General features: G+C 43.0%; 1 protein-coding gene across 3 annotated transcripts in view; it reads right to left on the minus strand.

Moving 5' to 3' along the window:
* Positions 1–26,725, minus strand: part of EPAS1 (endothelial PAS domain protein 1) — a 139,156-nt gene that overhangs the window by 103,201 nt on the left and 9,230 nt on the right. For 2 of the 3 annotated variants that reach the window (XR_013836566.1, XM_079968549.1), the window contains exon 2: positions 17,460–17,516. The exons of the other annotated variant lie outside the window; for it this stretch is intronic. Coding sequence is in view for 1 of the 2 variants with exons in the window: in XM_079968549.1 (XP_079824675.1) it covers positions 17,460–17,516 (57 nt within the window). In the remaining variant the exon portion in view is untranslated. The remainder of the gene's footprint in view (positions 1–17,459; positions 17,517–26,725) is intronic. 3 annotated transcript variants of the gene reach the window in all.

The following is a 26,725-nucleotide window of genomic DNA, read 5'->3' on the forward strand; positions in this document are numbered from 1 at the left end:
AGCCCTTAGCTATCATAAGTGCCAGAGCTAAAACATTCTTCCTTTCTTTCTTTCTTTTTGCAGTGAATTCCCACTTTGCCTGTGACTTTGCCTTCCGCTGTCCCAAAACTTCACCCAAAGTGAACCCAGCTAGTGTATTAGCTTCCTCGACACCACCTTGCAATAATAACACCATTTGGGACAGTGTTGAAGACGTGTCCACTTGCGCAAATACATAATCTTTCAGAGGTTTGTTGTTGTTGTTTAGTCGTTTAGTCGTGTCCGACTCTTCGTGACCCCATGGACCAGAGAACGCCAGGCACTCCTGTCCTCCACTGCCCCCCGCAGCTTGGTCAGACTCATGCTGGTAACCTCGAAAACACTATCCAACCATCTCGTCCTCTGTCGCCCCCTTCTCCTTGTGCCCTCCATCTTTCCCAACATCAGGGTCTTCTCCAGGGAGTCTTCTCTTCTCATGAGGTGGCCAAAGTACTGGAGCCTCAGCTTCACAATCTGTCCTTCCAGTGAGCACTCAGGGCTGATTTCCTTCAGAATGGAGAGGTTTGATCTTCTTGCAGTCCATGGGACTCTCAAGAGTCTCCTCCAGCACCATAATTCAAAAGCATCAATTCTTTGGCGATCAGCCTTCTTTATGGTCCAGCTCTCACTTCCATACATCACTACTGGGAAAACCATAGCTTTAACTATACGGACCTTTGTTGGCAAGGTGATGTCTCTACTTCTCAAGATGCTGTCTAGGCCTGTCATTGCCCTTCTCCCAAGAAGCAGGCGTCTTTTAATTTCGTGGCTGCTGTCACCATCTGCAGTGATCATGGAGCCCAAGAAAGTAAAATCTCTCACTGCCTCCATTTCTTCCCCTTCTATTTGCCAGGAGGTGATGGGACCAGTAGCCATGATCTTCGTTTTTTTGATGTTGAGCTTCAGACCATATTTTGCACTCTCCTCTTTCACCCTCAATAAAAGGTTCTTTAATTCCTCCTCACTTTCTGCCATCAAGGTTGTGTCATCTGCATATCTGAGGTTGTTGATATTTCTTCCGGCAATCTTAATTCCGGCTAGGGATTCATCCAGCCCAGCCTTTCACATGATGAATTCTGCATATAAGTTAAATAAGCAGGGAGACAAAATGCAGCCTTGTCGTACTCCTTTCCCAATTTTGAACCAATCAGTTGTTCCATATCCAGTTCTAACTGTAGCTTCTTGTCCCACATAGAGATTTCTCAGGAGACAGATGAGGTGATCAGGCACTCCCATTTCTTTAAGAACTTGCCATAGTTTGCCATGGTCGACACAGTCAAAGGCTTTTGCATAGTCAATGAAGCAGAAGTAAATGTCTTTCTGGAACTCTCTAGCTTTCTCCATAATCCAGCGCATGTTTGCAATTTGGTCTCTGGTTCCTCTGCCTCTTCTAAATCCAGCTTGCACTTCTGGGAGTTCTCGGTCCACATACTGCTTGAGCCTTCCTTGTAGAATTTTAAGCATAACCTTGCTAGCGTGTGAAATGAGTGCAATTGTGCGGTAGTTGGAGCATTCTTTGGCACTGCCCTTCTTTGGGATTGGGATGTAGACTGATCTTCTCCAATCTTCTGGCCACTGCTGAGTTTTCCAAACTTGCTGGCATATTGAGTGTAGCACCTTAACAGCATCATCTTTTAAAATTTTAAATAGTTCAGCTGGAATACCATCACTTCCACTGGCCTTGTTATTTGCAGTGCTTTCTAAGGCCCATTTGACTTCACTCTCCAGGATGTCTGGCTCAAGGTCAGCAACCACACTACCTGGGGTATATGAGACATCCATTTCTTTCTGGTATAATTCCTCTGTGTATTCTTGCCACCTCTTCTTGATGTCTTCTGCTTCTGTTAGGTCCTTTCCACTTTTGTCCTTTATTATGGAAATCTTTGTACGAAATGTTCCTTTCATATCTCCAATTTTCTTGAACAGATCTCTGCTTCTTCCCATTCTATTGCTTTCCTCTATTTCTTTGCATTGCTTGTTTAAGAAGGTCTTCTTGTCTCTCCTTGCTATTCTTTGGAAATCTGCATTCAATTTCCTTCAATTATGTTTCATGATCTCCCTTGCATTTTGCTTGCCTTCTCTCCCCCGCTATTTGTAAGGCCTCATTGGACAGCCACTTTGCTTTCTTGCATTTCCTTTTCATTGGGATGGTTTTCGTTGCTGCCTCCTGTATAATGTTACGAGCCTCCATCCATAGTTCTTCAGGCACTCTGTCCACCAAATCTAAATCCTTAAACCTGTTCCTCACTTCCACTGTGTATTCATAAGGGATTTGACTTAGATTGTATCTTACCGGCCCAGTGGTTTTTCCTACTTTCTTCAGTTTAAGCTTGAATTTTGCTATAAGAAGCTGATGATCTGAACCACAGTCAGCTCCAGGTCTTGTTTTTGCTGACTGTATAGAGCTTCTCCATCTTTGGCTGCAGAGAATATAATCAATCTGATTTCGATGCTGCCCATCTGGTGATGTCCATGTGTAGAGTCGTCTCTTGTGTTGTTGGAAAAGCGTGTTTGTGATGACCAGCTTGTTCTCTTGACAGAACTCTATTAGCCTTTGCCCTGCTTCGTTTTGATCTCCAAGGCCAAACTTGCCAGTTGTTCCTTTTATCTCTTGACTCCCTACTTTAGCATTCCAATCCACTATAATGAGAAGAACATCCTTCTTTGGTGTCACTTCTATAAGGTGTTGTAAGTCTTCATAGAATTGGTCAATTTCAGTTTCTTCAGCACCAGTAGTTGGTGCATAAACTTGGATTACTGTGATGTTAAAAGGTCTGCCTTGGATTCGTATCGAGATCATTCTATCATTTTTGAGATTGCATCCCAGTACAGCTTTTGCCACTCTTTTGTTGACTATGAGGGCCACTCCATTTCTTTTACGGGTTTCTTGCCCACAGTAGTAGATATGATGGTCATCCGAACTGAATTCACCCATTCCCATCCATTTTAGTTCACTGATGCCCAGGATGTCAATATTTATTCTTCCCATCTCATTTTTGACCACCTCCAACTTCAGAGGTTTACCGGTCGGCAACAAGCTTTTCTGGGATGGCCGCATCCAGAAGGGAGGAAGGGGGAAGGCGGTATCCCACTTCCCAAGTTGGAACGCTTCCGCACCCCATTTTCACGGAGACAGTATAATCACACCACTTCTTTTTATTCTTTCAGGTCAGCGGTTTGGAGTCCAAAAGCCAAATCAAATCAAATCAAAGTTTATTAAACGGTCACAGACCAGATTAACTCGTACAGCTAGTCAGCAAAAGATAACACCAGAAGAACAAAGGACAATTTCAATACAGATTAGGTCATAACAACAATTTAAAATTAGACAGCATAAATAAAATTAAATATTTGCCTTCACCTGTATATTGACATTGGAAAGCTCTTGTTTCCTGCGCCTAATAGCAGCTACACAGAATTTGGCAACATTGATCGTAATTTCAGGGACCTTATCTTCTACCAAGGCTCTCATACATAGGAGTTCTGGTTTATTTTTAAGCTTTTGTAGAACTGGGGCAATAAAGGTCAGACGTAAGTCCTCGTAATAACTACAGTGCAGCAATACATGCAGACTTGTTTCCACTTCCGATGAGCCACATGGGCAAACACGTGACTCATATGGTTTGCCCTCATATCTGCCTAACAACAGGGCAGAGGGCAGAACGTTGAATCTGGCCAGGGTAAAGGAGTGTCTGTACTTAGGTATTTGTAAATCAGCCAGATAATTTGCGGGTGAGAACCCTCTCCCAAAGTCTCTAATTGTGGCATGTTTATCCATTTTGCCCATATGACATTGCAGCTCTATGTCCCTAATGCGTTGGAGCACTTGACTTCTGGCACTCTCATATCCTGCCGCTATTAAGATCTGCGGGGAGAATCCCAAGCTTCTTATCTTTTCAAACAGGGAAGCTTTCCAGGTAGAATGAAAGGTGTCTAAGAGTGTTAAGGGAGCCAAACCGGCCGGGGAAAAAATAAGTTTTAACCAGTAGTGTATCTTTAGAATCCACAGCCGTGCGTTAACGGGTGGTTGTCCAACTTCTAAGCGGACAGCTATATTAGATACACAAGGGGGGATCCCCAATAAACACCGATAGAAGTCCAAAAGGTATTGCTCCTGGGCTAGACTTGGCTCTGTTGATCCACACAGGATATTAGTAATGGCAGTGGTTGTAGCCTAATTAGTCACGTGTTACCTAAATGGTCTCCAAGCAACTTCCATTTAAAAACATACACCTAAATACATTATACCAGGGGTGCCCAAACTTTTTCCAAAGAGGGCCAGATTTGATGGAGTAAACATGTTTGAGGACCAACCAAAGTTTTTTAGGATTGAAGTTGTTGAGCTTTCCCCCCTAATTTTACCCCTATGCTGTTGAGCTTTTTTAAAGGATTTTACCCTAGGACATATACTGCCACGGTATACCATGGCAGAGGGTGGGGAGGGGAATAGTGACTGATAGATTTTGGGTTTTTTTTTTAAGTCCCATTTCCAAATACCTCAAAATATTTACAGGTGATTGACTAGATACGCCTTGGTCTTACACAGAAGTGCTTTTCTTATACAGTGGTACCTCAGGTTAAGTACTTAATTCATTCCGGAGGTCCGTTCTTAACCTGGAACTGTTCTTAACCTGAAGCACCACTTTAGCTAATGGGGCCTCCTGCTGCTGCCACGCTGCCGGAGCACAATTTCTGTTCTCATCCTGAAGCAAAGTTCTCAACCCGAGGTACTATTTCTGGGTTAGCGGAGTCTGTAACCTGAAGCGTATGTAACCTGAAGAGTCTGTAACTGTATTCTTAATTCCATTTAAGGTATGACAGTACTTTTAAAAAAAGAACAAAAGAGACTTCGGGCTAGAGTTGAGACACAAGAAAGAGAGCAGTTTCCTCTGAGGCAAACTTCTAGTACCAACATTTTAACTCTGCATGTGTGGATATAGCATGGTCAGTCTGTCTTGAGGTTCTTGCAAATGATAGTTAGATTTTGTTGGCTGTTGTAAATCTCCCTCTTCTCCCACTTAATATGAACCACTGCTTAATATGTGTACAGTGTTGGTGTCAACTGTAGTGACATTATTAATTGGTCTACTTTATGCTTTTTGTGTTTTATGCTTATTTAAACTTTTGATGTGCCTTAAAATTAAATGTTAAGGGATAGTTCAACAATGCTATGAAGTATTGCAATACATTGTCGTTGCTATGCTTTATGGCTCTTTTTTATTATTAGCCTATGTTGTTACATTACTTTATTTTCTGAGAGCCACTCTGAGAACAATGTATTTATGGAAAATGTGGTGACAACGATTATAATTGGGCAATCAGTTCATGGATGAACTGAGAATTAAACATGCGTCTCTCCAGTGACCATGCTGACTCCCATTTCTTAAGAAAGAGACAATTACTGGTGTGGTGTTTACAATTATAATCTTCCACACACTCACAGTGCACTTCCAATTACTTTCCGAACAATTTTTAAAAATCCAGTATGTGATGCAATGGGAGATGAGTTTGACCATAGCATGCTGTTGTCATAGTAGTACTGGACTCACCAAATCTGCACTGAGCAGATTTAAAATACTAACTAATGTTGGGCCATGGAAGCATATTCTGACATGCTACTTTCTCCATGGAATGCATGTTTACAACCATATTTTTTTTGGGGGGGGGGGCGGATTAAGCTAACAATGTAGACACAAAGAAAAGCAAAGGTGCAACAGATAAGACTCCTGTTAATGCTGATCTAAGGATAATCAGCACTGCAGTCAACGTATCAAGAAAACCTCAAACATCTCCAAATTCAAAATGCCGTATCTAAAAACTCTGCTGCCATAATTTTAATCTGAAACATCCCATTACCAGTAATTTCCTTGTTATTGACAACTTGGTAAAAGATGCTGTAGGAAACCATCTTAGAATGGCCAGTAGCATTATAAATCAGTTACTGACACTAAATTGGTATTTCCATCAATAAAAGGTTATTATCACAAGCAACATGGAGGGTCACTTGAAAGGCTGGTATATAGTAGAGAGTTTTTTTGTTATTAGAACAAGATGTTTCAATTCCTCTTAAAATATATTTTATGGCATGGTAATAAAAAGGGAGGTGTGTGTTATTAGACAAGAAGTATTATTATTATTCAATAATCTTCTATTCTATTCTATTCGGATTAAGTTTAGGAGTCAATGACCTACTTTGGGGCATATGAACACATAATGTTTAAAGTCTAAAGGCACATGAGGTGTCAACCTTCCTGAACTTCTGGGTTTGGTCAGTGCTGAGGTCAGAAACATTCTGAAAAACCCATATACCTATGGAAATCAGTTGGGATATATAACTCTTCACTACCACCCCAAAGGGACGCGGGTGGCACTGTAGGTTAAACCACAGAGCCTAGGACTTGCCGATCAGAAGGTTGGCGGTTTGAAATCCCCGTGATGGGGTGAGCTCCCGTTGCTCGGTCCCTGCTCCTGCCAACCTAGCAGTTCAAAAGCACGTCAAAGTGCAAGTAGATAAATAGGTACCACTCCGGCGGGAAGGTAAACGGCGTTTCTGTGTGCTGCTCTAGTTGGCCAGAAGCGGCTTAGTCATGCTGGCCACATGACCCGGAAGCTGTCTGCGGATAAACGCCGGCTCCCTCGGCCTATATAGCAAGATGAGCGCCGCAACCCCAGAGTCAGTCACAACTCGACCTAATGGTCAGGGGTCCCTTTACCTTTACCACCCTAAATTATACTGCTGAATTAAGCATAGTTTGGGGTAACCAGAAATTGATTTTTGTGTGATCTCCACTCAGTTCTGCTACACAAAACAAATTCCTGGGCTCAGAATCCTTTAAATCTAAGTTTATGCCTTCTGTACGAGCATCCAGCTGGTGGATCTCAGAATTCTAGTAAAGAAAACTAAGATGGCTCTCTCAAGCCTAATGTCTGTCTGTTTCTCCAGTATAGAGCTAGGGTAGGTCAGAAAAGCTGGGGAGGGGGGTATGTCCATTGTCTGTGCCCAACTGCCTGAACATGTGTACAAGGTTTTAAAGAAGACTTTTCAAACGCCACGTAGATCTTCTCACTTTTCATTGTGCTTCCCAGTGGCATGCAACATGGACTTGGGTTATCAACAAGGAACTTAGAGCGTGGAATTCCATACATGGTATCCGATGAGCAGCAATTGTGTTTGCAAAAAATTCTAGTAAAGTCCTGCCTTGCAAACACAAGGTTTTGCAATGTGGGTCTAGCTCTGGTTTCAAATTCCTACTCAACCATGAAGTTCACTGAGCAACTTTTGGCCAGTAGCTCACTCTTTCTCTCTTCCCCCTCTAACCTAACTCGCAAGATTGCTTTAAGTATAAAAGTGGGAAGAGAAGTCATTCTAACTGCTCTGAGCTCCTTGGCAAAAAATATATTTTAAAATGCAGTAATTGATTTAAAAAAAAAATAATTCAAGATGAATATGAATGGGGCAGGGTGCTGCAAGCATAAAATTATAGCCTGCCTCCTAGGTGTTACTTAAAAAAAAAAAGTATCTTCATGAAATCCTTGTATAAATGTTAGGATTTTCTTTGATCTAAGCTGAAGCAAAGAAGAACAAAGACATTCCAACTTTGGTCTTAGTCCAGCAAGACAGCCCATCCTCCCACCCAAAAATCCCAGTAATTTGTATCAACATAAAGAACTTTGAAGAATACAAGGTAATACCGTATTGGCTCAAACATAAGCCACACTTTTTTTTCCATATTCCGCCCATGCAGAATATCTGTGGCTTATATTCGTGACCTTACACAGTGTGGCGCCTGCTGGCCACTCCCAAGCCTCCCCCAAGCCGGCAGGCAAAGGGGGGGAGGCCGCCAGCAAAGCGGCGTGGCTCCCCCCCCCCCCCCCAGAGCAGCCCAGAGCTCAGGGCAACTGGGTGCAGCCCGCCTGCTGCTCCCACCTCCCCTGAGCCACCTAAGGAAGGGGGAAGGCCACCAGCAAAGCAGCACAGCTCTCTCCCCCCAGGAAGTAGCCTTAGCCTGTTTTTTCACCTTTTTTTCTTTCTCCCCCCGCCCCTCCAATTTTAAAGGTGCAGCTTATTTGCAGTCAGTGAGTCTTATATTCAGGCCAATACGGTACTTAAAGGTAAAGGTAAAGGTACCCCTGCCCGTACGGGCCAGTCTTGACAGACTCTGGGGTTGTGCGCCCATCTCACCTAAGAGGCCAGGGGCCAGCGCTGTCCGGAGACACTTCCGGGTCACGTGGCCAGCGTGACATCGCTGCTCTGGCGAGCCAGAGCCGCACACGGAAACGCCGTTTACCTTCCCGCTGGTAAGCGGTCCCTATTTATCTACTTGCACCCGGAGGTGCTTTCGAACTGCTAGGTTGGCAGGCGCTGGGACCGAGCAGCGGGAGCGCACCCCGCCGCAGGGATTTGAACCGCCGACCTTTCGATCGGCAAGTCCTAGGCGCTGAGGCTTTAACCCACAGCGCCACCTGCGTCCCCTCAATACGGTACTTAAGGTATGCCTAAAAATCTGTTTGGTTATAATCACGACATCAGCTGTAAAATATCTATTGGGGAAAGTTTTCATGACTTTCTCTGTCATTGCTCTCTCTCCACCCAAATCTCTGGTTAAGTGAAAGTCAATCCAAGACGGAACCGCACATGTTAGAAGAGTCTTGGGGTTCCATTTAAAGCCAGATAACCAACTCATATTTATTTAATCCAATTTTATTAAGTCTTTAGAAGGTGTGTCAATCCACTCAGCAACCAATGCAACTATGTTATAGCACTACGTAGGATTCCGCCCACAGATTTCTGCCTCACTTGCATTCATTTCAATAGCAAAATTTGAATTTTTTAAATCACTAACCATTTAATTTTCTTTGCAGAATAGCCCTCCACGTATTGTTGGACCTGAGATCTCATAAACCCCACCCAGCATAGCCAATGGTCAGGGATGGTGGATGCTGTAATCCAAAAACATCTAGGAGGGTTACGGGTTCCCCATCCTTTATATAGATGGATAGGACACAAATATATTTCAGTGCATATGAGCAACGGGTGTTCTTTATTTTTGGACTGGTTGCTTGGGTAAGCCACCTTGGGGAAAATAACTGGATCAGTGCTTGCTTTGGAAACAATGCTATTCCACTCCCACTCCCCAATAAACTCTCCTTAGTACACAAGTGCCAAGATGCATTCAGAATGTCAATGTGATTAAATCAGCAAGTGTTGCCACTCACAGAAGCAACTTCTGCTGTTAAGTACAACTCTTATCAACTGAATCAAGATATCGTTTTACCTACATTGTCCGCCGCATTTGGCAGATCCAGCACGACAACAAGAAACTATGTCCATTATCTACCACAACTATATATCTGTCAACCACAAGATGCATTAATTGCACATTAATCCCTCGAAGCTTACCTAGCCAATTGTTTCCAATGGTATTCAATCTCTATATAGATGCTATAGCATAAAGGTCACATTCAGATCTGACGTAAAACCCATTGAAAATTGCATGCTACTCAGTAGGTGCAGCTTACCTATGGAGACACAATGGGGTGGGGTGGCAGGAAAAATTAACACAGAGGATTGCCAAATAATGTACGCCTCACACTTTTACCACACCTTCCCACTAATTATAAGCCATTGCCATTACTAATAATTGGTAGTAATCGGCCCAAAACGGGGATTTGGGTTATATAACTTAATCCAGGACAAGAGAAGGCTATCCAAAGAAGGCCATCAAATCTAAACCAAGGCAAAGTTGTAGGACTGGAAACTAAAACCCAATACAGTTTTCATTTCTCCTACATTAAAGAAGATGGAGGCTTTCAATAAAGATTCATCCATTTTAGAGGGACTATTTTATATCAAAGATGAAGCGATGGGTTTGCTATTACCTCACAGAATGGCCTGATTTAGATGTAAGTGTTAAGTTGTGGGTGAACATATCAGACGACACAGCGATTCTTCAACAGCTCTTGTTTATTCAGAGGCCAGAACAGAACTGAACTGAAGGGCTCAGTCAGCCTGCTTATATAGAGCTCCAGTACAACGTTACTGTAGCAACTTTCTAAAACTATCCAATCACTGAACGTCACTTTCGATCCTTCATTTGCATAACTATCTACAGTATCCCCCTGCTGGCCCAGGGTGAGAACTTCAGTACATAACAGTAAGTATCATAGTTTTATATTGTGGTTTGTTGGGGGCCTGTAAACCACAGCTTCCCAGTATTGATGTCATGGGAAACAAGTATTTAAGAAACCCAAATTACCTTCACCAAAACGATGCGTGTGAGGGAAAGAGAGACAGAGAAGGGTGAGAAAGGAGCATGTGGGGGCACGGGGCTCATTTTCAGCCTAAAACTGGTTTAAAAAATGGATGGCCTGAACCAGGCAATGTACCACTGAGTTTTTACAAGTACAAGGAATGAGAGGGTGAAGAGTCACTTGATGAGTCAAAGCTTTTCTTGATCTCCCAGAGAAAATGGCTGGCGCAGAGTCATCTCTCACAAAAGTGACAACCAGAGCATTCACTGAAGGAGGATGTAGCCATGTGGGCTGAACACTACTCTTCTGTTACGTGAAGGCATTACTGTCAACAAATAAATAAATTTACACACACACATAGGAACAGCTTCGTCAGCACAGCAGGATTTTGTGCTGCCATTTTGGTTATTTAGAGAAGGCTCTGAGAAGGGTCTCTTTGTGGTTAGCAACTGCATGGGAAACGAAAGTTTACAACGCACCAGTATTAAATTTCCACCTAGTCTTCTACTTATTTCTCTCCCCCCCCCCTTCAGGTTTGTACATGCCCACATAAAGAGGAAAGCTGCTGTTGTGCTTATTTCTACCACACTTAATGCTTCCCATTATGCAACAGCTCAGGGCAACACTAAGGCACAATAGAAAGGATTATTTGAATTCAAACATCACTGTTTATTAGTGACAGCAAAAACACTCTTGCAAACACTTTAGATAGCTAATAATAACAAATGAAGATAAAAGCTCCTGTAGCATAACAATTAAAATGCTGAAATATGAACTGGAACCTATTAATACTGCCAAGCCAAGAAAGCCCATCCTAACATTCTTTCTTTCTTTCTTTCTTTCTTTCTTTCTTTCTTTCTTTCTTTTACTAATTAAAACACACAAACTTGCATAAAGTATTTAGAGCTACATTTGTAAGCAGCCACTTGCTTTACTCACCCACGGTAGGTAAGAGTCACTTCCAATTTGCAAGGCAAGGCATTTTTTTTGTCCTTAAATGCAGAGTTAGTTGGCTCACTTGTTTGTTAGTTTCTTTGAGGTATTTCCACGCCACCTTTTGCATACAAACACGTAAAGGGGTGTTACAGTAAAATAATTAATAAATTAAATGTGATAGGCATGTAGCAAAGCTTATTTTGGAAAATGCTTGTCCAAACAATATACCTTTTATTAGCATCAATGAACCTATGGATTCTCTTGTTTGTCTTCCCAATTTTATGCCAGATTCGGTACCTAGAAAGAAACATGCCCACCCCCTTGATTCCACTTTCAGGCATCAATGTTGACAAGTGACCAACAAGGTATGTATAGACATGCAAATTGGTTCCAGGAAGTGGCGCCATATTGCGTGGGGGGAGGGGGGGAGGAAGGCATAGATCTAAGAAATGTGGTAGAGGGATGCACGGATCTGAACTTCCAGTAACACTTTGTAACACTGTACTGAAGGGAAAACATTCTTGGGAATTCAGGACTCGGCATGAAAAAGTGAGAAGCCATGATGGCTTAAGGGCTTTCCTGGCATTTTGGAGGCTGTTGGAGGGTATGAGAATATAGGGAGTGCCTTGCTAGATGGAACCTGTAATGGAAGCAACCATATATTCTATCCCATGCTTTCATTTTCCCATTTCCCTTTTTGTGCTTTAGGCTTTAAACACTAGAGTAGGGACCTGTCATGTGTTCTTTGTAAAGCACCATGTACCTTGATAATGGGACGCGGGTGGCACTATGGGTTAAACCACAGGGCCTAGGACTTGCCAATCAGAAGGTCGGCGGTTCGAATCCCCGTGATGGGGTGAGCTCCCATTCCTCGGTCCCTGGTCCTGCCAACCTAGCAGTTCTAAAGCATGTCAAAGTGCAAGTAGATAAATAGGTACCGCTCCGGTGGGAAGGTAAACGGCATTTCCGTGCGCTGCTCTGGTTCGCCAGAAGCAGCTTACTCATGCTGGCCACATGACCCGGAAGCTGTACGCCGGCTCCCTCGGCCAATAAAGCGAGATGAGCGCCACAATCCCAGAGTTGGCCACGACTGGACCTAATGGTCAGGGGTCCCTTTACCTTACCTTGATAATGCTAATATATATATATATATATATATATATATATATATATATATATAAAATTTATATATATATTTGTGGGTGGGTGTGTAATATAATGGAGAAAGAGACATTGCACCATCTTTTGTAATTCATGAAAATCTTTAATAATTTTTTTTTTAAAAAAAACCCCAAATCTAATCCACCGCCATTTTGTTTCCACCAGCAGCCAGATATTTATTTATTTTTTAAAAAACCTACATCCCTTGCAATAAACAAAATGAATAGGTAGCATAGTTCCCATAAGCATATACTTGTTCACGCAACCAGCTTTGTCCAGAAGTATTTAAAACATATTGGCCCATGGGAGGGGACAACGATGGCTGCCAAGCAAATTTTCTGCACATGCCTGTGTCACAGGGTGGCTGGCATGGCTCAGAAATACAACTGAACTGAAGAGACAGAGACTATATGCGCACAAGTTGAGTGAGCAAGCCATTTAACCACAATGCTGAATGAAGGCATGTACTTACCTGGTACTTTCGCGCTCCCAGCCTCCGGCATACTGTGATCTATATTAAGCGCTAAGTGTGTTTCAAAACAGTGGAGGAGGTTGGACTAGAAAATATTACAGGTCTTCCTAGTCTCCCAAGCTTACAAGTGCATTTAGAAGACAGTAAAATCTTAATTGCAGCGGTAGGAGATCATATAAGGTACGGGCAGTGGAAGGCACCCAAGTGTGCTCAAATGGCTTGTGTTAAAATACCGTGAACACCAGTGTTGTTAATTAATTGTTCTTCCAGCCCAACCTTCAGCAAATGGTCCCAGGGGAGTTACAAAAGAACCACAATTAAAGATCTTAAAATCACCTGGGAAGTTTACCTATAAATGTCAGTAAGAACCTCAGGATAAATACATTCAGAACACACACTGATTAATGTGACAAACTCTGATCTAGAATCCCCAAAAAAGAAAAGTTTCAGGAAGAATAAAAAGGGTTTTGTTCAATATCTAAAAGTGTAACAGAATAAGTGGCAGTAGAGATGTAAGAACACAACAATTTCCACTGCCCAGTATTTGTCTCAATCAGTACTTTTCTGTTGCACTTTGGTTTCTGCCAAATACTACGTGATTTGACTTACTATCTGCTATTCAACATAAGTTACGTAAGTATTTGTGTACTATGTTCATTTCGGTGTAAAGGAAATGTAAAAACAATGCTACAAAGTCATTTATTATGAATTGTTTGCCGTTTTTAAACAACAACTACATGAATGAATACCAATTGTATTATCTTGGCTGATTACCATTTCTGACCACAGATGAACATGCAAACTTGCAACTACAGTACTTCCATTTCCTTTTCTGTTTTCTTCAGAATTCTCTGATATCCCAAAGTGCCAGGCAGGCAACTCTGGAGGAAAAGCTCCACAAACTACGTCCAAAACCATTATCTCCCTGACCATAATCTGCCTCACCTCCAGTGGCAGAGGCACCTAGAGAGAATCAGCAGAGGACCTTAGCATCTGGGCAGACAGATATGGAGATGTTTGTTCTGTTAGGTGCCTGGACCCCAAGCTGTTTAGGGTCTTAAAGATCAGCATGTGGGACCTGGGCTTGCAAATGAACTGGTGGCTACACAAGTTCTCGTAATACTTAAAGGCAACCAGTGCAGCATACTACCCAAAATAAGGTTGCCAGACGTCCCCGTTTCCTGGGGACAGTCCCCGGATTTACAAATCAGTCCCCATACAAAATCCATTGAAGCTGAAAAGTGTCCCCGGATTCATTAAAAAAAAATCTGGTAACCTTAACCCAAAGCACAACAACGAACAACATTACACAATTTGAAAATCTCTCAATTAAAAATGCATGTGCTAAAACAACTTGAAACCACAATATAATTGCATCAGAAAATTGTACTCTAAAAGTTTTCTTTTTTTAAAAAAATCCCCACTGGAAAAATGAATCCATAATTGAAGATGAAAGACTTTCCAATACCGTCTCCTAAAAATTAGCATAGTTTCAGTATTGCTTCACATAGATAATATGTTGATGTGTTTTCATTTTCTACGGATCTCCCATGAGTAAGCAGTATCCAAAGCATGAACCAACCTACCATCTGGCAGGGCCAGCCCTATCATTAGGCAGAGTGAAGCAACCACCTCTGGTGACAGATTTTTTTTTTTGGGGGGGGGGTAGGGAAGCAGCCCTCCTGGCCATTTCCTCCTAGTCATTTTCAGAGTTGCATATGCCACACAGACTGCACCCCCTAAACCACAGGGACTCCTCAGTTCCACTAAGGTTTAATGGAGGATGCTACCCAATGCCAGAGTTGAAGGAAGGCTGAGCGGCCAGTCCATTCAGCTCCTGCACATAGAACTGCGGCAGCACCATTTTGTCCTTTGCCCCAGGCATCAAAACAGCTTGAGCCTGCCATTGGCATTTTGAGAAGTAGGCATAAAGATATTATGCTCTCCCTGCAGACTCATAATACAGTGGTACCTCTGGTTACAGACACTTCAGGTTACAGACACTTCAGGTTACAGACTCAGCTAACCCAGAAATAGTACCTCGGGTTAAGAACTTTGCTTCAGGATGAGAACAGAAATCGTGCTCTGGTGGCGCGGCAGCAGCGGGAGGCCCCATTAACTAAAGTGGTGCTTCAGGTTAAGAACAGTTTCAGGTTAAGAACGGACCTCTGGAACGAATTAAGTACGTAACCAGAGGTACCACTGTATGTGACTTCCCCCAAAGAATCCTGGGAGTTATAGTTTATCAAGCATGCTGGGAATTATAGCTCTGTTTTAACTATGTAGAGAGCCAGTGTGGTGTAGTGGTTAAGAGTCACGTAATCTGGGGAACCGGGTTCGCTTCCCCGCTCCTCCACCTGCAGCTGCTGGGTGACCTTGGGCCAGTCACACTTCTCTGAAGTCTCTCAGCCCCACTCACCTCACAGAGTGTTTGTTGTGGGGGAGGAAGGGAAAGGAGATTGTTAGATGCTTTGAGACTCCTTAGCGTAGTGATAAAGCGGGATATCAAATCCAAACTCTTCTTAAAGTGGTACCTCAGGTAAAGAACAGTTTCAGGTTAAGAATGGATCCCCAGAATGAATTAAATTCTTAACCTGAGGTACCACTGTACCTGGGCACTATGGGATCGTTGGACTTTGAATTTTTCAACCACGCTTTTAATTAATGTATGTTAAATGTGTTGGTAGACGTTTATATAGCCAAGCTGAGTTTTGTAATATTCCATAATGACAATGGTAAATCAGATTACATAGATAGATATAATGCATCATACACTGTTTATAGTATCAATTGACATATCTGTTATACTCTCTTCAGTTTTTCGTTATCCCCTCCCTGCCCTGCCTTTTTGCTGCTGTTTGTCTACTGTTACGGTCACTATGTCCACCAACTGTATTTTAGCATCTTCCATGCCACCAAAGTGAGAGAGAAAATTATAATGCTGTGCAAATCAAAGCATATTAATAATTAGCTGTGACATGGTAAACAGAAAGTACTTTATTTGTATTTTCCAAAGTTAAAGAAAGCTATATTTTGAGTTTGTATTGAGGGCTTTGCATCTTTTTAAGCCAACATATACAAAACAAAATAGTATTTTCAGTGCACCTCTAGGATCTTAAAAATACTGAAAAAGAATGGGATTGATAGCATCAAGGTTTTTTTGGCTTTTTTACATTGAGGGTAATCTAATTGTGAATACACATGGTTAGGAGATTTGTTGATAATGTTATCTGGAGGTAGGATAGTTCAAGGATCAGCCTGTGATTTTCCATACAAAACAAGAGTGAAAATAAGCAGCATGTTATTTAAAATTAAAAGCCCAGTGAACATGTGCCACTTACTGCTACCATTATGTACGTCTAACCTAATCAGCAGCACAATCAAATTCAAGCCATCTTGCTTAACTGTGACAAAATTGCATTTACGGAAACTACTTCAGAACCTCTTAAAAATATGACCTTCAGACTTCCTTTTATCTCAGGCAACAAATGTTTGTCGAGACGCCAAGTGCACAAATTGTACATTCTAGAACACTTAAAAATGAAGTACTATGGGGTCCTTCTATGTGACAATCCTCATGTTCATTCGACTGGATGGCCTTTTGCTTTCGCAAAAACTGAACTGGCTGACTTGGCGCTTGCGTGTAGGTAAAGACTTTGTGCTCTTAATGAGAACAGGTGTAACGCTGGGCTGGATTAATCACGACGTTAGGTAAGCTCCTCCACAGCAAGGTTTCCGTTCCAAACTGGGGCTCTGGCTGCAGCACAAACAAGCAAGACTTTCCCAAGAGGTGCCCATACTTATCTTTACATGGGTCACTTTTGAAATACACTGCAGCTTCTCTCACCTCTCCAGAGGACCAGTGGGCTGGTTCCCTACACCACACATCTCCATCCTCTCTTCTTACAAACCTCAGCTGGAACCGCTCCAGATTCTGCTATACTAGAATTACTAGAAAACTGTGAGGTCACAGCCACACCATACATTTAAAACACTCTTATACCACACAGGTGGCGCTGTGGGTTAAACCACAGAGCCTAGGACTTGCCGATCAGAAGGTCAGCGGTTCGAATCTCCACGACGGGGTGAGCTCCCGTTGCTCGATTCCTGCTCCTGCCAACCTAGCAGTTCAAAAGCACATCAAAGTGCAAGTAGATAAATAGGTACCGCTCTGGCGGGAAGGTAAACGGCGTTTCCGTGCGCTGCTCTGGTTTGCCAGAAGCAGCTTAGTCCTGCTGGCCACATGACCCGGAAGCTGTACACCGGCTCCCTCGGCCAATAAAGTGAGATGAGCGCCACAACCCCAGAGTCGGCTACGACTGGACCTAATGGTCAGGGGTCCCTTTACCTTTACCTTTATACCACTTACTGTTCAAAGAACCTGAAGAACTGTAGCTTGGTAAGAGCGATGACCTCACAGCATCACAGACCTACAGTTCCCAACACCCTTACCAAGCTACATTTCCCAGGATGCTCCATGACAGTTAACAAGTGCGCAAGAGTACTTTAAATGTGCGGTGTGGCGGATGTGACCCAAGTTACAAACTAACTGTTACAACACCTCTCAACGCTTGCCAGCCGCCAGAGGAGTGGTGCCAGTCCTCCTGCCCCTTCTCCTTACCTGTCGCTGCACTTCCCAAACTCCCCTGGGCTCGATTCCAGGAACCTGTTCTGCTCCCTGTAACATGCAAGGAGAAGCCCATTTAGTCCTGCCCTGTGCATCCCCCCTCCCCAATATCTCAAGTTGCTTAAGCACTCTTTCTATAAAGTACCAACGCCTTTACCAAAGGTGTCATGGGCTTTGAAGACACTCGAACTCAGGAAGAAAGGGAGAAACGAGCTACGAGGAAGGCACATTTGGCAAACGCTCACCATGATCAACTCCCACCAATGTCCCCACTGTGGAAGGACATGTGGATCCAGAATTGTCCTCCACAGTCACTTACGGACTCACTGTTAAAACTGTGTTTATGGAAGACAATCTTACTCGGCTACAAGTGATCGTCAAAGAAGAAGAAGAAGATAACGTACCAGTCTTTAAAGGCAGGGTGCATACCCTCCAACATTTCTCTGATGAAAATATGGGTGTCCCATTCCATAATGATAATTTTACTATGTGTACCCCACAAATCTTACTGGGTTGCCGCAGCCACTCTGGGCAGCTTCCAGCATATATAAAAACATAATGAAGCATTAAACATTTTTTTTAAAAAAAAAACAGGATTGCCTTCAGACGGCTCAGGTAACTCCATACCCTTCAACATTTCTCCAAGGAAAAGTGGGACATCCTAAGTAAAAGTGGGACATTCTGGGATCAAATCAGAAACCAGGATGACTAATAATAATAATAATAATAATAATAATAATAATAATAATTTATTATTTATAACCCGCCCATCTGGCTGCGCTTCCCCAGCCACTCTGGGCAGCTTCCAACAGAATATTAAAATACAATAGTCTATTAAACATTAAAAGCTTCCCTAAACAGGGCTGCCTTCAGATGTCTTCTAGAAGTCTGGTATCATAGAATCATAGATTTGGAAGAGACCACAAGGGCCATCGAGTTGTTGTTCTCTTTGACATCTGGTGGGGGGGCGTTCCACAGGGCGGGTGCCACTACCGAGAAGGCCCTCTGCCTGGTCCCCTTAACTTGGCTTCTCGCAGTGAGGGAACCGCCAGAAGGCCCTCGGCGCTGGACCTCAGTGTCCAGGGAGAACGATGTGGGTGGAGACGCTCCTTCAGATAAATCAGGGACATCCCTGGAAAATAGGGTCACTTGGAGGGTGTGAGGGTGGCGGCTGTGGGGAAGAAGAGCATTCAAGCAAATGCCATCGCCCTGCACTGGTTTCATACTGGCAATATGTCTGTACGTTTTAAGCAATGGCTTCTTCCAATCTATTAGCAAGCACAAGCCATGCCCAGTACTGAAATCTGTCTCACCATATCGCCACATGGGTGGAACTTGGCAGAAAAAGTAGGTGGGATTAATACGGACACCGGGGTGGTGGAAATAAAGTAACACCCAGCTCCGTCAAAGTCACCAATTATACCCAACAAGTTTCTGGAGTAGACTTGGTAGAACGCTCTGTCACAAGAGACTAGGGCCCTGTGGGACTTGACATCTTTCTGCAGGGCCTGCAAGACAGAGCTGTTCCGCCTGGCCTTTGGTTTGGACTCGGTCTGACCCTTATATTATCCCTCCCCTTACGGTTTTGATCCATTGGCTACTTTTAAAATGAGGCTGCATTTTAAATTGCATTTCAACCTGTATTTTAAATTGGTTCCCCCCCCCCCCCATTATGCTTTTATTGTAATTTTACTGGTGTTAGCCGCCCTGAGCCCGGCTCTGGCCAGGGAGGGCGGGGTATAAATAAAAAAAAATATTATTATTATTATTAAGCCATGCTTCTTTTTCCTGCTCACAGGCAGTAGCAACAATAGATCATTTGCTCATGTGAGCTAGGTACAAGCAGCAGTAACAAAGAGATTTTCTGCTTACAAGTGACTACTTGCAAGAGATGCTTTGCAGATAATAAGCCACCAGTGAACTCAGATCACGCACCCTGTTTGTGTCTGTGATGCAAGCAGCACATTTAAAGCACGTTGCTTTGAAATCTGCAAACCGGGTGCCAGGAACTGTAGCTCTGTGAGGGGTGACCTACAGTTCCCAGGGTTCTTTGGGGGAAAGATGTGACTGTTAAAGAGGTATAATTGTGGGGAGGAAGTATTATTTTTTAATCAATGGTTTGCTCCAGCAGCTACAGTTAACATGAAAATTGAATGCAGGGATGTGGGATCTGTGCCAGCCCCCACATGCTGCTAAGCTACACCTCCCACCACTGGCTCTGCTGGCTGTGGGGGATGAAGGTTGGAATCCAACAACATCCAGAGGACCAGAAATTTCCCTCCCCAGTTTACTTGCTAGGAAGGAATTTCTAAGCGACTTTTACTAGTTGCATCGACAGGCGCATGAGCATGCCTGCTCTAGAATACCTTAAGCTACACCCACATGATTCATTTGTCAGTTCGGTTACTCAATTTTGGGACGAAAAGATAACCTCCTGGAATCCAAGCTTCGCACTGAAACAATGCAAAACTCCCTGCCACATTCTGGATTAGCTGTAGTTTCCGAGTCACCGTCAAAGGTAGCCCCACGTAGAGCGCATTGCCGTCGTCCATGCAAGACAGCCTCTATAGCCACATCCTCAGGTAGAAGCCACAGCTGTGCTGATCCATTATTGTACTGGCTGATCTCCTACTTACTGAGCCAGGTTCAAGGTATTGGTATTAATTTCCAAAGCCCTGGAGAATTTGGGTCCAGGGTACCTTAGGGCAGTGTTCCCCAACCTTGGGCCTCCAGCTGTTTTTGGACTACAATTCCCATCATCCTTGACCACTGGTCTTGCTAGTGAGGGATGATGGGAGTTGTAGTCCAAAAACAGCTGGAGGCCCAAGGTTGGGGAACACTGCCTTAGGGAACCCAAAACCCTTATATCCCAGTTCCGTCACGGAGATCATCTGCTGGGATGTCACTGGTTGCCCCCTGAACTGCAAGTCCCACGATAACAACAAGAAATAGAGCTTTAGTGGTATCACTCCACCTTCTGTTTCGACTTTCAAATGCTGGCTGAAAACCTTTCTATGCCATCAGGCTTATGCCAGCAATTAAGAACACATCTTTCCATAATAGTTAGTTAGTTGATGGGCACTGAATTTAAATTTGCATGTGTTTTTATTACATATACTATGGTACCTCGGGTTAAGAACTTAATTTGTTCCGGAGGTCTGTTCTTAACCTGAAACTGTTCTTAACCTGAAGTACCACTTTAGCTAATGGAGCCTCCCGCTGCCGCCACGCCACCACCGCATGATTTCTGTTCTCATCCTGAAGCAAAGTTCTTAACCCAAGGCACTATTTCTGGGTTAGCGGAGTCTGTAACCTGAAGCATCTGTAACCTGAAGTGTCTGCAACCCGAGGTACCACTGTAGATATTACTGTAAACCTCTGTGATGTTTTTTTTTAAGATTTAGAGGAACATAAGTGTGTGTGTGTGTGCGCGCGCGCGCGTATACTCAATTATGTGTGTATATATATACTCAATTATATATACTCAATTATATATACTCAATTATTAGGGTCAAACGCAGGCGACGCAGGTGGCGCTGTGGGTTAAAGCCTCAGCGCCTAGGGCTTGCCGATCGAAAGGTCGGCAGTTCGAATCCCTGCGGCGGGGTGCGCTCCCGCTGCTCGGTCCCAGCGCCTGCCAACCTAGCAGTTCGAAAGCACCTCCGGGTGCAAGTAGATAAATAGGGACCGCTTACCAGCGGGAAGGTAAACGGCGTTTCCGTGTGCGGCTCTGGCTCGCCAGAGCAGCGATGTCACGCTGGCCACGTGACCCGGAAGTGTCTCCGGACAGCACTGGCCCCTGGCCTCTTAAGTGAGATGGGCGCACAACCCCAGAGTCTGTCAAGACTGGCCCGTACGGGCAGGGGTACCTTTACCTTTACCTTATTAGGGTCAATATGATCACAACGCTATGCATGGTTTCCAAGGAGTAAGCTCACGCTCCGCTGAACTCACTGCATAAATAAAATGTAAAACATATTGAGCTTTAAACAAAAGATCTCTTGGGGTGGGGGTGGGGGGACGATGACTCTTTGCAATTGTGTCTATACATTGAACATCCATAAAACGTCTTCTTAAAAAAGAAGAAAAAGATTGCCACACAGCGGAAATGCAACCTTTAGCTTTTAACAAGAAATGAAAACAATCTTGCAAAGAAGTGTTAGAATTTTAAATTGCTATCCTGAAGAAGGAATCCTATCAAAGAAAAGAAAGTACCTAGCCTCTGAATATTTCCCTCATTCTCTTTCCTCTATGCTACTATGTCACAGACAAATTTGAAAGCATGAGCTCTACTACTGAGCTACAGCCCTTCCTCAAATTATTGGCTCCTCTTGTCAAAATAAAGATATAAGAAATAGAGTGGAGGCATATGCTGCATATGCAAATGAACTCAATCCCAGAATAATCAGAACTTGGCGAGGGGGGGGACCACTGCATGGACCAGCCCCAAAAGACAGCCTACTGTTTCTAAAGTCATCATCAAATTCCAATGGGGGGGGAGGGAACTAGGAGGGACTGAAAGATGTCAAGGTGCATGTCCTATAAAGATGGAGGCAACTCTCTGAGCATTCTCCTCTTCCTTTTTATAGGCTAACCATGACGAGGGCAGTTTGCCAAATGAGAGCGGCCACTGGCCTGATGCAGCAGCTCTAGTCTCATGTTCTTCTGATGAGGCTGGATTCTGTAGTGCTGATCTGTCCCTGCCCCAAGGAGTTTCACACACAAATGCTGGCAAAAAAAAATATGGGAGAAAGATGGGGGCTGGGAGAGGGAGAACATGCATCAAACTGCATGTTCTTAGGCAGAAGTTCTGCTGGACTCCAGCTCCCACCAGCCCCAGCAGACATTGCCAATGCTCAGGGGTGATTTCCTTCTTATTTACAACAGTATTTCTGTACCATTATTTCACATCATACAAAACCAGGGCCATTTGCAATGCTGAAACACAAATCACCATTTCAATACAGTGGTACCTCGGGTTACAGACGCTTCAGGTTACATACGCTTCAGGTTACAGACTCTGCTAACCCAGAAATAGTGCTTCGGGTTAAGAAGTTTGCTTCAGGATAAGAACAGAAATTGTGCTCCTGCGGTGTGGTGGCGGCAGGAGGCCCCATTAGCTAAAGTGGTGCTTCAGGTTAAGAACAGTTTCAGGTTAAGAACGGACCTCCGGAACAAATTAAGTACTTAACCCGAGGTACCACTGTAGTCAGTGCAAATAAAAATGCAGATATTTAGATTTGGACGCCTATGGCGTGTATGCTGCAGTCTTTAATTGTTATTATTTTTTTCCTGGATTTTTTTCAATGATGAAACACAGAACAAAATGAACAGCAGAAGCCTGGTCGATCAATACAATTTGTCCACATAAAATAAAAGCATCACGGCCAGTCAGCACAATGCAAAATATCAAATGGTGAAATCAAATATCAAATGGGCCGTGGTTTTGATAGCATTCCCTTGCTCTTAAGGCATGAAAAGCTCCTCCCATTTTGAATGGCAGTCACGGGGTGCTACTGTCTGGTATAAAAACAATAGTGTTTGCTTTAGAGGCACAGTTATAGCAGGAAACACACTTAAAACAGAACCATGCTTAAACAGAAACATATCATATAATATCTCTCTCTCTCTCTCTCTCTCTCTCTCTCTCTCTCTCTCTCCAGCACCTATTAGGTGGGCGCCATTGCCATTATAAGAGAACAAGGGAAGAGTTCATTTTGAGTTCCGGCACCTCTTTTACTAGAAAAATAGCAGTGTTGTGTATGTGTGTGTGTGTTTTGCTGAAACTGCAGATACCAAATACACCTGTAAAAAACTATACTTAGATTTGTAAATACAAATTTAGTTACCCATGTGTGGCAAGTTTTACAAAGAGGCAAGAAATATATAATGGCAAATTCAAAAAAAGATATAAAGCCATGCATGCAAACAAACAAACAAACATAGGTGGTGGTTTTGTTTAGTTTATAATTGGAAGAGGCTATTTCTACTTCCAGGTTATTGATGTGGCAAAAGTGCCTGACATTCTACATGCTCAGGAAGGAAGTGGGAAAACGTGGGTTAGTGCCCTTTTTCGTATTTATTGGCTAGGCTGCTTGGCCTGGTTTTTTGTTTTAAACTGAATAACTGTATTTCTGTTCAGATTAAATATTATTCACTGACTATGAACTGAAAAAAGCACCCCCAAACTTTCTAACTTTCACAGAGGCCAATCAAAACTAGGGTGTGCAGAATCAGTCATGTTCTCCAAATAAAATAAAATAAAAACCTGACAAATCCCACATTTTTGTGATCACAAGAAGAGTCCAAGAGCAGAGTGCCTTTCCCAAAGATCAGGCATAAAAAATTCAATAAAAGCAAACATTGTTACCATCGGCCTTTACAACGGAACACAATCGTCAATGTTTGTTGTGTCAAGCGAGAAAACACAGAGGAGGATAAAGGCTACTTTCATGCTATCCTAATTTCTACAAACTTAAAACAAACTAATCTCAGTGCTTTAAACCAATTTTATTGTATGCTTTTCAGGGCCCCTCCCTGCCAGGCCAAGTGGGAAAAACCCTGAAAGGCAGAGAGAACAGGTCATCCAGGACTCAGAGCCAAGATGGTCTCTTTGTACAAATAAAAATGCAGATAATCTTTAAGGTTGAGTGGCTAATCAATACAGTGGTGCCTCGCAAGACGAAATTAATTCGTTCCGCGAGTTTTTTCGTCTTGCGATTTTTTCGTCTTGCTAGGCACGGACTTTGGAAAAGCTTCAAAAATCACCAAAGTCTTCAAAAACCTCAAAAAAGGCTACCACACCGCGTGCTATGAGTTGCTCCTCGAAGTGAAGGCACGGTTTTAAGAAAAAGGAAACAAACTTGCAAGACGTTTTCGTCTTGCGAAGCAAGCCCATAGGGAAATCCGTCTTGCAAAGCAACTCAAAAAACGAAAAACTCTTTCGTTTTGCGAGTTTTTCGTCTTACGAGGCATTCGTCTTGCGAGGTACCACTGTATAAAAAATAACCAGCTACAAAGCTGTTACTGCTGAATTAGATTGCTTTAGGGCAAATCATCCTGCTTCATTTCCAATCAATGCCTGGCCTGTATCTTCCTGCTGATATTTGATAACTTTTCATACCACCAATGACCCAGAGGTGGGTGAGTGGGTGTAGTCCCACTTCTGCTGCATCATGTTCTTCTTGTTGTTTTATACACTGCTTTTGAGCCAAAATGACTTCTAAGTGGTTTACAACTATAAAATCAATATCTTATTAAAATACACAATAACAAGACCATTGGAGCATTGAAACATCCTTAATTAAAATATACCATTAAACAGTTACAATGGTACCTTGGGTTAAGAACTTAATTTGTTCTGGAGGTCCGTTCTTAACCTGAAACTGTTCTTAACCTGAGGTACCACTTTAGCTAATGGGGTCTCCCGCTGCTGCCGCCGCGGCACAATTTCTGTTCTCATCCTGAGGTAAAGTTCTTAACCCGAGGTACTATTTCTGGGTTAGCAGAGTCTGTAACCTGAAGTGTCTGTAACCTGAAGTGTCTGTAACCTGAAGTGTCTGTAACCCAAGGTACCACTGTAATTAAAAAGCGTAACCATCAAAGCAGGTTTTTTTTTAAAACAACAAAATCAGAAGTTCAGTGTGCTTTCCCAAGCAGGTGTGTCTTCAGGAGCTGGCAGAATGCCGATACTGATGGGGGCATCTCCTATTTCAGAAGGCTATAGCACGGAAGTGCCCTTCTACACAGCAGTAATGCAAAAACATTAGGGCAGCATTGCAGAACACCTAATAAAGTGTAACAATTTGTGGGCGGTACAGTACAGTATAAATCCACTAGGAATGCACTATTATTGTTTCATTGATAATATTGCTGACTTCACAGGAACACCAGTCTCATTCTGGGTAGAATGAGCATCTGAGCAGGCCCATAATGGGACTTCTTTGGGCTAAGACTAATGCTAGCAATGTTATATTTGGGTAGAGTGAAAACATGGAGATCCTACAGCAGAGGGCAATCAACAACTTTCTCTATCAATAAATATCCTCCGCCCTCAGCTGAACAGCTTCCAGACCCTTACTTTAATTATTTGTTCAGCATATACAGCGCTCTTTATACAGAAATCCCATATAGGTTAATGTAAAAAATAAATAAATAAATAAATAAATCTGTTCAACAGGTACGTTTAAAATTCTAGAGCAGCCTTTACCAACCTAGTGCCCTGCAAATGCTTTGGAATACAACTCCCATCAGGATCATTGGAGATGTAGTGCAGCTCTAACTCTAACATCAAGAGGGCACCAGGTTAGTGAAGATTGCTATACAGGATATCCAGCATATAGAAGAAAAACACTACAAAACAATCTAATTCAGCGATAACAGCTTTGTAGCTGTTTAATTTTTATATTGATTAGCCACTCAACCTTAAAGATTATCTGCATTTTTATTTGTACTTTTTAAATATAATAATAAAAACTAAATAAAATGCTAAACAGCCCTGACAGTTTATGATATGGAGCTATTGCACCTGTATTACAGATAAACATAACATAAGTAATCCCTGAGGCCTTATGATGCTCACTAGGGCTGATTGTAGTTTGGAGTCTGACAACATCTGGTTATCCACCCCTGTGTTTAAATCAGGGTTGGCGTATGTCCTGAATCTTCCAGACATAGCCAGCAATTAACCATCAGAAATAGTGTCTGGGCAGAAATCGCTGAAACGTCCGGGAAAATCCAGACGTATGGCAACACGTGTCAACTGTGTCTCTTTTTTTGTCAACTCCTCTTAAAAATAGCTTTTAAAAAAACAACTTTTCCGTTCTGATTTTCACTTTTGGAAATATGGCAACCCTAGTTAAAGGCATGTAACTCAGTGTGTATACATTCTGCCCCTTGCCTCCTCCTTCTTCCTTCCCCTCCCCTTGTTGTTGTCTGCTCCTTTGCCGAAATCTGGATGGGAAGCTGCTACGGGCATGGATATAAGTTTGTGCGACAGAAATGACCCTCATCGCAAGAACATAAATGGAGCCCTGCTGGATGGTTCATATTCTCCAGGATCCTTTGATCTCCCCTCTTGTGATTTACAACAACTGGTGTTTCTGAAGGCATATTTTTTCCAACAGTGGAAGCAGAACAGAGCCATTTCGGCTAGTAGCCACTGAACAGCCTTATCCTCCATGAATTTGTCTAATCCTCTTTTAAAACCATCCAAGTTTGTGGCCATGGTTGCCACTACCTCTTGCAGGAGCAGAACCCAT

The sequence above is a fragment of the Podarcis cretensis genome (genome assembly GCF_951804945.1).
Source record: "Podarcis cretensis genome assembly, chromosome: 3".
Classification (NCBI taxonomy): domain Eukaryota; kingdom Metazoa; phylum Chordata; class Lepidosauria; order Squamata; family Lacertidae; genus Podarcis; species Podarcis cretensis.